Here is a 13,561-nt window from a genome sequence, read left to right on the forward strand (position 1 = left end):
GCCTCACAGCTTCCTGCACTTCTTGCTTTAATAATGGGGCATTGAGAAAGGACTGTTGTTCGGGAGTCACACCCGGGAGCTTCAGATCTCTAAAAAAGGATTCCATTTTGGCCTGCCCCTCCTCACAATTCTCAGACTGATATAACTTAGACTAGGATCTCTGGAACGCCACATTAATCTTTTTAGAATCACATGTTAGGTTCCCAGACCCTTCCCTAATCGCTGTAATGGTTTGTGGGGCACTTCTCTTTCTGGCAAGGTATGCTAAGTATTTGCCTGGCTTGTCACCATGCTCGTATAACCTTTGCTTTGCAAAAGCAAGCTCCTTCTTTGCTGTTTGCGTGAGCACGGAATTTAGTGTAGACCGCAGTGCTGTAATCCTCTGTAGTTTGACCAACGAGGATCTGTCAAAATAGGCCTTCTCGGCTGCCTTCAACCGTGCTTCAAGGAGATGTTGCTGCTCACCCTTCTGCCTCTTCCTACTGGTGGAATATGAAATAACTAGCCCCCTGGCATAAGTTTCCCAGAGAACAGATGAGCTATCAACCGAGCCTATGTTGGTGTCTAGGAATGCCCAAAATTCCCTAGAGAAATACTCCACAAACTTGCTGTCCATGAGAATAAAGGTGTCCATTCACCAGTACCTTGAATCCACTGTAACATCCTTAATCTCAACCATGAGGTACACTGGAGCATGATCAGAGATGGCAATATTACCAATCCTACAGGATGCCACCAGATCCAGGGTTACCGCAGGGGTCAGAAAAAAAATCAATCCTCGTGTGGCATCTATGCGGATTGGAGAAAAACATGAAATTCCTATCTGTAGGGTGGAGACACCTCCAGACGTCCATCAATCCGAATTCCCCACACAAACCCAAAAACTGTTTAGTTTGTACAGAGGGTATCGAGGGACCGTTAGGCAACCTGTCTACTGTGGGGTCCATGAGGCAGTTAAAATCTCTCCTTATAATGATGTGCCGTGTCTTGAGACTTATCAGTTTAGAAAAAGCATCTACCAAGAATTTAAGAAGATGAACTGGGGGACAATAAACATTTAAAATGCCATATTCTTCCCCATTTATTACGGTTTTAAGAGTTACAAACCTCCCAAATGTGTCTTTAACACATTCCAACAATTTAAATGAGAGATTTTTCCTTACCAATATAGCCACTCCCCTACTTCTGATATTAAATGATGAAAAATAAACTCGGTCAAAGCCATTCTGCAGTAATTTCAGATGCTCCTTGTCATCCAAATGTGTCTCCTGTAACAAAGTAATATCCACCTTCTCCTTTCTAAGACTCAAGAGTACCGTCTTCCTCTTAATTGGTGAGTGACTTCCCTTGATATTCCAGGTACACCATTTAATCAAATCATTAGCCATAATCTTCTGCAATTACATTTAAATTCCAGAGAGGAGGAACCCGAACCACAAATTGCTGAGCCTTAGTGTCGCATGGTCCACCAAATATAAAAACTACATAAACTAAAACCACTACATTTAACAAACATACAAAATTATTAAAAATAAAAATCAACAAAAACCAGGAAACAAACCAACATATAAAGCGCCAATAAAGCTGAGTAGGGGAACTCACCCCCTGCCCGGAGGGGGCAACTACCCATCCCGAACTGCCCATAAATAGGCATCTAACCATCTCAACCACCTTCACTTCTTCCAGCTCGAGCTGCATCGCAAGCACAAACTAAAAAGAATAAACATCCCATAGAATGTCAATATGAATAAAAAAACATTCTTTTATTTAAAAAAGGGGAATAAATACCCCACCCGCCCTTTGGTATGTCCTAACTTAGAAATTTAAAATTACATCTTAACCACCACCAGACATAGTTTGAACCAAATTATTATCAATAGAGGAAAGAAAAGGGGGGAAAACAAAGCTCCAACGGGATTTCCTCCATTTATTTTACAGAATGATAAACGCATACCCAAGCAACAATATTTATACATACTACAATTGTTTAAATTAGGTTAGTTTGTCCACAAAGTCTCTTGCCTTCTCCGATGTGTCAAAGAGATGCATGGATCCATCTAAGGTGATCCGAAGCACTGCTGGATATCTCAGGGAGTACTGAATCCCAAACTCCTTCAGTCTTCTCTTGACACCATCATACGATTTTCGTTTCTGGATCACCGCCGCTGAAAAGTCCTGAAAAAACATGATCTTAGACCCCTCGTAAATTAGGGCCTTTGGATCCTTCCCCTGGAGTCTGGAAGCCTCCATGACTCTCTCCTTATCCCAGTAATGATGGAACCGCACCAGGAAAGGACGAGGGCGTTGACCCAGACCCGACCTCCGTGCTGCGACCCGGTGAGCCGTCTCTATCTTCAACCCTCTCATGCCAGTCTCCAAGTCAAGGAATTTTGGAAGCCAATCTTCAACAAATTCCGCAGGCCGCTCACCTTCCTTACCCTCAGGCAGACCGATGATCCGAATGTTTGTTCTCCTGCCCCTGTTTTCAAGATCATCCACTTGGTCACACAAATTATGAACCTGAGTCTTCAGGGCTTGGATCTCATCCTTGAATGAACTGGCATCAGCTTCCACCACTGTGACCCTGTGCTCCACCTCATCCGTCCTCTTCTCCAGGTCTCTCAGCTGCTGCTCATGCCTCTGCAGCATGAGAGAGACTGGAGCCAGCTTTTCTTCAATCTGTTTCCCCAACATCTCACGAGATTTAGAGAGCTGGTTCACCAGGACTTGGAGAGTAATCGGCTCTGAGGCTGCTGCAGGCTGAGCTGCTGGCCCGACCTCAGATGCTCCTCCTCCCTTTTTAGGCATTTCTGGACAGCTGAAAATACAGGTAAGTCAATTTTTAAATGTTTCTTGAGGCTCCGTAATCTTTCCAATGTCCCAAGAAATCCTGATGATCTGGGTTGGGTGGGCTAAGGACCGTCCTGCTCCTGCTGCGATGCGAAACTCTGCAGTGTGATCTTCTCAGATAGCCGCCATCTTAGATCCCCCTCCAACCATGGACATTTTTAATAGGAGAGCAATGTACTGAGGATGATGAAAATCTGAAAAATAACTTAGAAATGTTGGAAATGCTCAGCAAGCTTGGAAGACAGAAATGGAGTCACTTCTTCAGGTCCGCAATCTCCACGGGTCCTTATGGAGGCTCTCTGACCTTTCTCTGCATATACGCAACCAGATGTGCTGAGCATGTTCAACATTTATTGTTTCTATTGAGCAAAAATAATTTTACAGAGCTATTCAACTCTAAAAGGCAGTAAGACTTCTTACGAGCCGTTCATTCCCCTTCGGCAAGAAATCCCACAGAAACTGCCTGAGATCTGTTTTACCACAACATAGAATCATAGAAACTAGGAGCGAGAGTAGGCTAATGGGCCCATCAAGCCTGCTCTGGCATTCAGTATGATCATGGCTGATCCACGACCTCAATGCTATAGTTCCGCTTTCTCCCCACACCCCTTGATGCCTTTAAATATGACCAATTATCTATTCTTTCTTGAATAAATTCAGTGACTTGATCTCTGTAGCCTGAAATATTAGACTGAATTGCTTTTCTAAAAGGTGAAGACATAATTAAAACAAGTTGCTCAGCAAAAAGTGCCAAAGCAATAATTTGATAGCTTTAAAAAATAAATAATAAAATGACCTTTCCCTTAAAAGCGTCAAGCAGCAGATCTAACGAATAAGGCATTTTTTTGCCTTTTTACTTAAGGAGTAAACCCAGATTGTTTACCAGGAAAGGAGAAGGTGACCGGGGTTGGTTTTAATTAACTGCTGACCTTGCATTTCTCTCTGATGTAGTACACTCTGAGTTGGCCTTGACCATACAATAATGAAGCTCAGAAATGGGTTATAGAGTCATAGAGATGTACAGCATGGAAACAGACCCTTCAGTCCAACCTGCCCACACCGACCAGATATCCCAACCCAATCTAGTCCCACCTGCCAGCACCCGGCCCATAGCTTTCCAAACCCTTCCTATTCACATACCCATCCAAATGCCTCTTAAATGTTGTAATTGTACCAGCCTCCACCACTTCTTCTGGCAGCTCATTCCATACACATACCATCCTCTGTGTGAAAATGTTGCCCCTTAGTTCCCTTTCAGATCTTTCCCCTCTCACTCTAAACTTCGGCCCTCTAGTTTTGGACTCCCCACCCCAGGGAAAAGACTTTCTCTATTTATCCTATCATGTCCCTCATGATTTTATAAACCTCCATAAGGTCACTCCTCAGCCTCCAACGCTCCAGGGAAAACAGCCCCAGCCTGTCCAGCCTCTCCCTATAGCTCAAATCCTCCAATCCTGGCAGCATCCTTGTAAATTTTTTCTGAACCCTTTCAAGTTTCACAACATCCTTCCAGAAGAAGGGAGACCAGAATTGTAGACAATATTCCAACAGTGGCCTAACCAATGTCCTGTACAGCTGCAACATGACCTCCCAACTCCTGGACTCAATACTCTGACCAATAAAAGAAAGCATACCAAAGGCCTTCTTCACTATCCTATCTACCTGCGACTCCACTTTCAAGGAATTATGAATCTGCACTCCAAGGTCTCTTTGTTCAGCAACGCTCCCTAGGACCTTACCATTAAGTGTATAGGTCCTGCTAAGATTTGCTTTCTCAAAATGCAGCACCTCACATTTATCTGAATTAAACTCCATCTGACACTTCTCAGCCCATCGACCCATCTGGTCAAGATCCCATTGTAATCTGAGATAACCCTCTTCGCTGTCCACTACACCTCCAATTTTGGTGTCATCTGCAAACTTACTAACTGTACCTCTTATGCTCACATTCAAATCATTTATGTAAATGACAAAAAGTAGAGGACCCAGCACTGATCCTATTGGCACTCTATTGGTCACAGGCCTTCAGTCTGAAAAACAATCCTCCACCACCACCCCTTGTCTTCTATCTTTGAGCCAGTTCTGTATCTAAATGGCTAGTTCTCCCTGTATTCCGTGAGATCTAAACTTGCTACCCAGTCTCCCATGGGGAACCTTGTCGAATGCCTTACTGAAGTCCATATAGATCACATCTACCACTCTGCCCTCATCAATCCTCTTTGTTACTTCTTCAAAAAACTCAATCAAGTTTGTGAGACATGATTTCCCATGCACAAAACCATGTTGACTATCCCTAATCAGTCCTTACCTTTCCAAATACCGGTACATCCTGTCCCTCAGAATTCCTTCCAACAACTTGCCCACCAACTAGGTCAGGCTCACTGGTTTATAGTTCCCTGGCTTGTCCTTAACACCCTTCATAAACAGTGGCACCATGTTTGCCAACCTCCAGTCTTCTAGCACCTCACCTGTGACTATCGATGATACAAATATCTCAGCAAGAGGCCCAGCAATCATTTCTCTAGCTTCCCACAGAGTTCTCGGGTACACCTGATCAGGTCCTGGGGATTGATCCACTTTTATGCGTTTCAAGACATCCAGCACTTCCTCCTCTGTAATATGGACATTTTGCAAGGTGTCACCATCTATTTCGCTACTTTCTATATCTTCCATATCCTTTTCCACAGTAAATACTGATGCCTTTCAATCTTATCTTTTTTCTCTTCTCCTCGTGGGAATGCAGGAGACTTGTGTGTGTCCAGCTCACTTCCAGTCTCAGGGTTCTCTCATGCTCTCTTTGTCTCCCTCTCTTATGCACTCCCTCCCTCTCGCTCACTTGCTAACTCACTCACTCACTCTCATACATTAACTCACTCACTCAGTGACCAAGGAATTTAGAAATTAATACGAATGAATGAATGATTTTTTTGTCACGTGTGTTTTACAGTGAAAAATACAATAAAATACAGTGTAAAGCTTCCACTGTTGCCATGATTCTGGCACCATTTTTAATATCATGAAGGAACCCAAAGTGGCTGTGAAGGTAGCAAGCTTTACCTGCTCTCCGCCCAACTTAACATTCCAGGTGCCCTGGGCCTTGTTATTGCTGAAGCTGTCACTTCATCTGGGCTCCCTATTCTGCCATGTTGATGTGTCCTTTAGTGAGTCTGTGCTGGAGGGCAGACCACATCATCCTGAATGCAGCCTGTCAAAACGAAAAGCTGCAAGAACTCGGGCTCTTGCTCAGGGACATTAGATGCTGAGCACTGGAACTTTGTCCTGGAATGGATTGCCAACTGCATTTTTGTGTGCAAGGACATTGAGGCAACTTGTGACAGAGAGGGGTAGCCTGCTGGTAAAGGCAAAACTGTAAGCTTGTTCTCACCCCCACCCCCCAGCCCCAGCCACCCAAGGACACAAAACCCAGCGTTTGTAACTTGTGCATTCCCCTCTCCTCAGCCTTGTGGCACAGACTTCATTACACTCCTAATCTGTGCCCTGTAAGAGTGGAAAAGCTCTGAAGATTCAGGAGGTGAGTCACTAGTGGGTGAATAGTCAGCCTGTCACCTTTTGTAGTCACTGTATTTGTTTGGGTTAGGAGCCGTATATAAACTGGCATCAATGGCAGTCAAGATGAAAACTCTGCGTTTATTACAGATAAACCTATTATAAAGAAAGGTGGTTAGTGAATGTTAGAGATCAATCATTCTCAATCTCAAGACTTCAACACAGGCATTTCTTAGAGAAGTGGTCTGGGCCAAACCATCTTAAGCTGCTTTGTTGATGAGCTTTCCTCCATTACAATGTCAGAAGTAGGGATGTCGATTGTTCTAACATATTCAGCACTACTCATGACTCTGCAGATATTGACGCTGTCAATGTCGATACACAGCAAGACGTGGACAGTGATCAGTGGCTAATGATGTTTGTGCCACACAAGTGACAGGCGATGCTCATCAACAAAACAATATATAACCATTGCCCCCTGACATTCAATGGTATGACCCTTGCTGAATTCCCCCAGCAACATGCTAACAGGTTACCATTGAGCAACTAGCTATGTACAGTAAATACGATGACATCAAGAGCAGGCCAAAAGCTAGGAATTCACATGTGAGTAATTCACCTCCTGGCCAACAATCTTCTAAGCTGCATGAGTGTACAGCTGGTTCATGATTCCGTGCACGACAATTAGTGTCGATGCATCAATCATGGCATTGGCTTTTCATTCTGGAAGTCACTGCCACATGTGGACTCAGAGGCCCACACAGCTAGAAAGAAAATTAGAGGGAATATTGCTCTTAACATCAAAAAGCCTGTCCACAAACAACAAGGCACAAGTCAGCAGTCTGATGGGATAGTTCCCTCTTGCCTAGATGATTGCAGTTCCAACAACACTCAAGAAACTCCACATCATCTCAGATAAAGTATCCTGCTTGATTGTAATCCCATCTACAACCTTCTACATTCACTCCTTTTCTCACCAATACATAAAGGCAACACGTACAACTGCAGCAACTCACAAAGGATGGTTTGACAGTTCTTTCCAAATCTGCACCTTCTAACATCCTGAAATACAAAAGCATCAATATATGGGAACACAACCACCTACAATTACAATGCTGCTGCAAATCACATACCATCCTGACTTGGAACAATATCACAATTCCTTGACTGTCACTTGGGTCTAAATCCTGGAATTCCCTTCCTAACTGTACTGTAGATATACTTCCACCACATGGACTGCAGCAGTTCAAGAAGACAACTCACCACCACCATCTTCTCAAAGACATTTTAGGATGGATGATAAATGCTGTCCCAGTCAGCAATGTCTTCTGAGAGAATAAACTAAAAATATCACAACCATCTTCCTCTGTACTAGGTTTGACTCCAATCAATGAAGAGTTGCCCTTCTGATTCCCATTTACTTCAATTTTACTTGAGCTCTTTGATGCTTCATTCATTCAAATTCTAATTTGCTGATTTATACTTTGTGTCAGAAATTCAGCTCTTTTTGAACTACTTTGGTCCCAAAATGCAATGAATCTTAGAAATGAATGGTCTTGGAAAAATTCAAATTGAGCATCAGTTAACAAGTTTTTGATGTGTAAATGCAGGTGATAGCTCTGTTGGTGACATCTTTCATCACCTTTTTAAGTCTAGTCATAATGTGGATGTACATAGGAAATAAGATGATTAAATACATTTGATCCCCTTGCTATTTAATTGGAAGAATAAATGTCTATCTAATTTGACCAATTTAACTGTACAACAGTTAAAGTGAGTGGTGTGTGTTATGTTTAGAGTAACTGTGTCTTTTATATTCCTCAAAAGCTTTAAAGACAGCATAGAAAAATCATCCTATTCAGATTGGCTAATTAACAACAGCATTGCTGAGCTTGTAGCTTCAACAGGTCTCCCAGTGAACATCAGTGATGCGTATCAAGATCCACGGTTCGACGCTGAAGTGAGTAATCCTTTAAACTTGATCTCAAATAACATGACTGCACAAATGCTCATATTTTAAGAGAGTGGCTTCTGATATCCTATTTTGCAACATGTCTATTTCTGTACAAACCTTTTATAGCTCACAATGTTCTCTGTTATTCTGTCAGGCTCCACTCTACATTGGTGCGGTCCAATCACTGTAGAGTGCAAATGAAGGATCTTGCTATATTAAGAAGAACATGTAACCTGCATTTTCATGGGTATTTTTACCTGAATATTAGATTAAACTAAAGAGTGAAATTATTCAGGGGAAAACTTGTCATCTGTAGTCTTGTAATATAATCATCTGATGTTATAAAAGTGGTTTTGTTAGGCTAATGCCACAGAATTAATCCAAATCCACTTTAATAATTTCATGCAAACTTATTAAAATGGTTACTAAACTAGCTGCACTTTGCAAAACAATCTAAATAAAGAAATATTAAAATGCTTGAAAATAAGCATTATTTTAAAGATCATGATGGGTATGACAACATTATTTACATCCTCATTGGCAAAGGCTACTCACATCGTCAAATTTTACATAATGCTCACAATAGTTGATAATGTCTACATTACGGGGATAAACAGAACATTATTGCCACTGGAATGAAGTGGCCTATGGGTTTCTTCCTAGTTTTTCAGTGACAGGAGAATAGTTATTTTTTTCAAAGAGAAATTTCTTCACCCAGAATAGCGAGTTTGTGGAATTCTCTGTCACAGAAAACAGTTGAGGCCAAAGTGAGATATATTTCTTCGGGCCAAGGATCAATGATATGAGAGAAAACAGGAACAGGACACTGAGTTGGATGATCGGCCATGATTGCATTGAAAGGCTGTGGAGGCTGGATGGACTGAATGGCCTTCTCCTGCTCCTATTTTCAATGTGTTCTTTTACTATGATTTCTGGGCATATGGTATAAAATAACTTCTATGGATCGAGTTCATCAAAATTTTAAATTAAATAGCAAAAAATCACTGTACTAAATTACTAAATTATAATTTCTATGCACCTCCCCCTCCTCAAAACCCAAACCATTGTGCTCATCAAGATGTGCAATGGTTATTACTGAAAATAACTCTTCCTGTGTCTGCCTTTCTGTGATATCACCAAGCACTCCAAGGTCAGATAGCACGATAAAATTTTTTTATTACCCTGACAACATCTTGTAGCCTCAAGCTGAGAAGAGCACCCGCTACTGCATCAACATAATGTTTCTCCATTTCAGACCTGCCATCCTGTGGCATCTGAGCGAGACTACCAATTAGTACCAGTTTTGTATTATAGCCACAAGCAACTGGATTAAAATTGCCAAAATTATCTCTGCCAATGTTTTTACAGCTCACAGGTAGAAAGGATAAGCCATTGACGTAGACTGCACTTGAGAAAAAGAACCTGCATTTTAGAATTGTTTTCATGACATAAGGATTCTTCATAGTCTTTATAGCCAGTAAATTACTTTGTTTTAAGTGTTGTCCAGTATACTGTAGTGAATTGTAGCAATTAATTTGCACACTACAAGTTTGCATAAGCTGGAATGTAATAATGGTCTATTTGTGATATTAGTTGAAGGTTAAATATTGGCCGAACATCAGGCAGACTCCCTCTGCACTTTTTGACTGGTGTTTGAGATATTTTATGTCCAACTAAGAGCGTAAGTGCTGCCTTGATATAAAAGGTCAGTGTTTAATTCACTATGCTGTTTAATTTATAGCATTTAACTTACTCTTTCTTGGTTCACAAACTATGAAATGCACACTAATTCACAAACTCACTAGACTGGTATTTGGAAACGCGAATCCATTTGAATTGAGATTACTCCATGAGCCTTGACACATTCATTCCTAAACAAAAACAGCTAAAAAAATTAGCAGAAAGGTTCCAAACACATTTTCACAATAAAGAAAGCAAAATGCTATAGTTGGAAATTTGAAATAAGGGCAGAAAGTGCTGGAAGTACTAAGTAGATCTTGCAGCATCTGTGGAGAAAGAAACAAAGTTATTGTTTCATGTTAAATATGACCAGTTTTGAAAGAAGTGTTGTTATCTGCCTTAAATTGTTAACTTTGCTTTTCTCTCCTCAGATGCTATCAGGTATGCTGAGTTTCTGCAGCACGTTATGTTTCTAAAACATATTTCCATAACTGTATATGGAGTTATTGCATGATGCATTCTTCGTCATGAGAATCAAGCTACTTAATGTAGGTTTAGCAAATAATTGCTGCTCAGAATAAATGCTAGACCTAAATCAATTTGAACCTAATTCCAATTCCTTTTATATTAAATGGATTAATTTTAAAAGTCTATTTTAACAGAATCTAAAGAAAGGTTTTTGAGAAATGAGCCTTCATCCTTCCCAGGGTTAATGCGATATACTACAGAGAGTCTCCGGTCAATTCTATCTGCCAGTAACACAAACAGAACACCTACGTCTCTATGTGTGTGTGTATGTGTACTTGGCCACATACGTAGTCTATTACAACTGATTTGCAAAGTATTTTGAATTGGCCTGTTCAGACACTGGGGGAGCAGTGTGGTTCAGTGGTTAGCACTGCTGCCTCACAGTACCAGGGATTTGGGTTTGATTCCACCCCCAGGTAACAATCTGCATTAGTTTCCTCTGGGTGCTTTGGGTTTCCTCCAAAAGATCTAAAAATGTGCAGGTTAGGTGTATTGGCAATGCTAAAATGCCCATAGTGTCCGGGGATGTTCAGGGTAAGTGAATTAACCATGGGAAATGCAGTGTTATGGGGATGGGGGTTGATGTGTCTGGCTGGGATGCTCTTTGGAGGGTCAGAGTGAACTTGATGGGTTGAATGGCCTGCTCCATACTGTTGGGATTCTATGATGTATCTGGGGCAGGTAGAACTTGAATCCAAACCTTCTGGCCCAGAAGCGTTTTGCCACAAGAACCCCAGAATTGATTTATTTTCTGCCATTTGAATTCCTGTGTGTGAATTTCTAGCTTGTTTTAAAACATTCATGTGTAACTAAAAAAAAAAATTCTTTCTCACATTCAAAATAGAAGGAAAGTTGCCTTTATTTATTTGATTCATTCATCTACTGCAGTATTTTCTCTTGGTCTCCAGTTCAGCAGGGAGAATATGTGGATGATTTGCTTGAGGAATTCACTGATGTTGCTTCCAATCAGAATTAGGTGATGCATGAGAATGCGCAATACTGCAAAGAAGGATTAATTAGAAATGGGGAGCAAAATCTAATAACACATTGGTACCAAACGTTTGTGCAAAAATATTCCCACAGTGTATACAATAATCTACTGTTTAACAATAAGCAAAAAACACTTATTATTATCTATTAATTATCCAAAGGACAAAGTTAAAATCATACAGCACCAGGTTATAGTCAAACGGGTTTATTTGGAAGTAAAAGCTTTTGCAGCGCTGCTATGAAAGCCTGTGCTTCCACATAAACATGTTGGATTATAACCTGGTTTTGTGTGATCCTTGATAAAGGGCTCCTGCCTGAAACGTCGATTTTCCTGCTCCTCGGATGCTGCCTGACCTGCTGTGCTTTTCTAGCACACTCTAATCTTGAATCTAATCTCCAGCCTCTGCAGTACTCAGTTTTGCCTGATGTTTAACTTTGTCCACCTCAATTCAACACCGGCATTTCCACATCATGGTTATCCGAAGGAGATTACAGGCCTTCTTAATGACAGATAGCTATCCTAATGTCAAATCCCAAGAAAACTCAAGTTATTTCCATCAACTTTACTTGAATAATGCTTGTGATTTCAAATTTCTCCACCCATCAATTTGATTTTCAAGATAGAAATACCATAAATCTAGGAATTACCAAATGCTGAAGGTTCAGATGACAGTAAATCGGACAGGGCACTTCATATTGCTCTCAATGTAAAAGCAGTATATTTATCCCTGTACTCATGTCACTCCAGTCCATAGGGGTACGCATAACCACATTGAAATTAAATGAAAAATAGCCTCAAAATGATATTTTTAAAATTTAAGTTATCTTATTCACAGATCTATGGAAAGGTATTTAAATGTAGAAATGTTAAATAGAAAGACCATTATCAAATTATTTTTTCAAATGTTCTGTTTTTTAATGAACACACACCTCCTTCCATTTTCCCTCTTCTCATACTGTAAGCTGTGACTCATGTTAATTGTAGCTCAATGAGTGTTGATGCAACCTAATACCTCAGTAAAGTGGTCATTCTGCTTGTGTGAAATAAAACAACACAAACAGATTATTCAGTTATGTGTGGAAGGGGAAAATGGAGCCGAACCCAGACCTCTTCCCATCTACATGTATACAACTGCTGCAACTGGGGTAGGCATCAGGAGCACAAAACCCATCTGATTCATCTCTAGTCAAGGACACTGAGGGCAATAAGATTAGCTAGCATTGCACTCAAAATTGACCATAATGCTTAATGCTCTGTATTATTTGGTCATATACTGATTTCACTGATTAACTTATCAAACAAGGATTCAAGTGATTTTTATTTTTTTTCCTTTATGTATTACCTGGCTAGGGCAGTATTGAATTATACTCCACATTGTCTAGAAACATTATACTTTCCAGAATAGTCCCTTCCTACTCCATAAACTTTTGCACAGTACAAAAAGGTCACATAATGGGATTACAAGCATTATATATTATCGAGTGACTTGACATATTTGCTCCTTAAAGCCATAAAGATCTTCTTTTCTCGAGGTACTTTACAGCTTATTAACCTCTAAGTATAGAACATACAACAGACTGATGCAGTATTAATGTTTCATTTATTACTGTTTGACAAACAGAGCCATAATCTACAGCACATTCTCATAGGAATGCATTTAACTATGTACATGCCAGGGTAACTTTATACTCAATGAAACCTGAGATAGTTATATAGTATTAATTATTACTTAATGTTTACCTATTTTGGATGTGTATGTAAATTATTCTTCTAATTTAGTCAGCAGTGATGAATTCCTATACCAGTCGTTGATAGTGCCAGAAATCCTGTTGTCTGATTAATTTCCACTATGCATCAGTTCCATCTGTACTCAGTTAAGATTGAAGTCTTACTTTTGTTATCAAATTTAGCATTTAAAGGAGCTTGTATGTGTTTGCATTTAGGCTGATCAGATTTCTGGCTTCCACACCCGTTCAGTTCTTTGTGTACCAATATGGAACAGTGGCCATCAGATAATTGGTATGTCTTTAGTGATTCCTTCAATTTGTTTT

At 40.4% G+C, this 13,561-nt stretch overlaps 1 protein-coding gene and 1 long non-coding RNA gene across 2 annotated transcripts in view; one reads left to right on the plus strand and one right to left on the minus strand.

The window, feature by feature from the left end:
- Positions 1–13,561, plus strand: part of LOC122551515 (dual 3',5'-cyclic-AMP and -GMP phosphodiesterase 11A-like) — a 411,702-nt gene that overhangs the window by 251,007 nt on the left and 147,134 nt on the right. The window contains exons 6-7 of the mRNA XM_043693531.2: positions 8,185–8,317; positions 13,454–13,529. Of these exons, the coding sequence (XP_043549466.1) occupies positions 8,185–8,317; positions 13,454–13,529 (209 nt within the window). The remainder of the gene's footprint in view (positions 1–8,184; positions 8,318–13,453; positions 13,530–13,561) is intronic.
- LOC122551518 (uncharacterized) overlaps positions 11,361–13,561 on the minus strand; it is a 74,900-nt gene continuing 72,699 nt past the window's right edge. Inside the window, exon 4 of the long non-coding RNA XR_015757663.1 lies at positions 11,361–11,518. This is a non-coding gene — a long non-coding RNA (uncharacterized LOC122551518). The remainder of the gene's footprint in view (positions 11,519–13,561) is intronic.

This window comes from Chiloscyllium plagiosum, unplaced genomic scaffold, assembly GCF_037043375.1.
Source record: "Chiloscyllium plagiosum isolate Xiang-an unplaced genomic scaffold, Cpla_swu_hap1 HiC_scaffold_7, whole genome shotgun sequence".
In the NCBI taxonomy this organism is placed as follows: Eukaryota; Metazoa; Chordata; class Chondrichthyes; order Orectolobiformes; family Hemiscylliidae; genus Chiloscyllium; species Chiloscyllium plagiosum.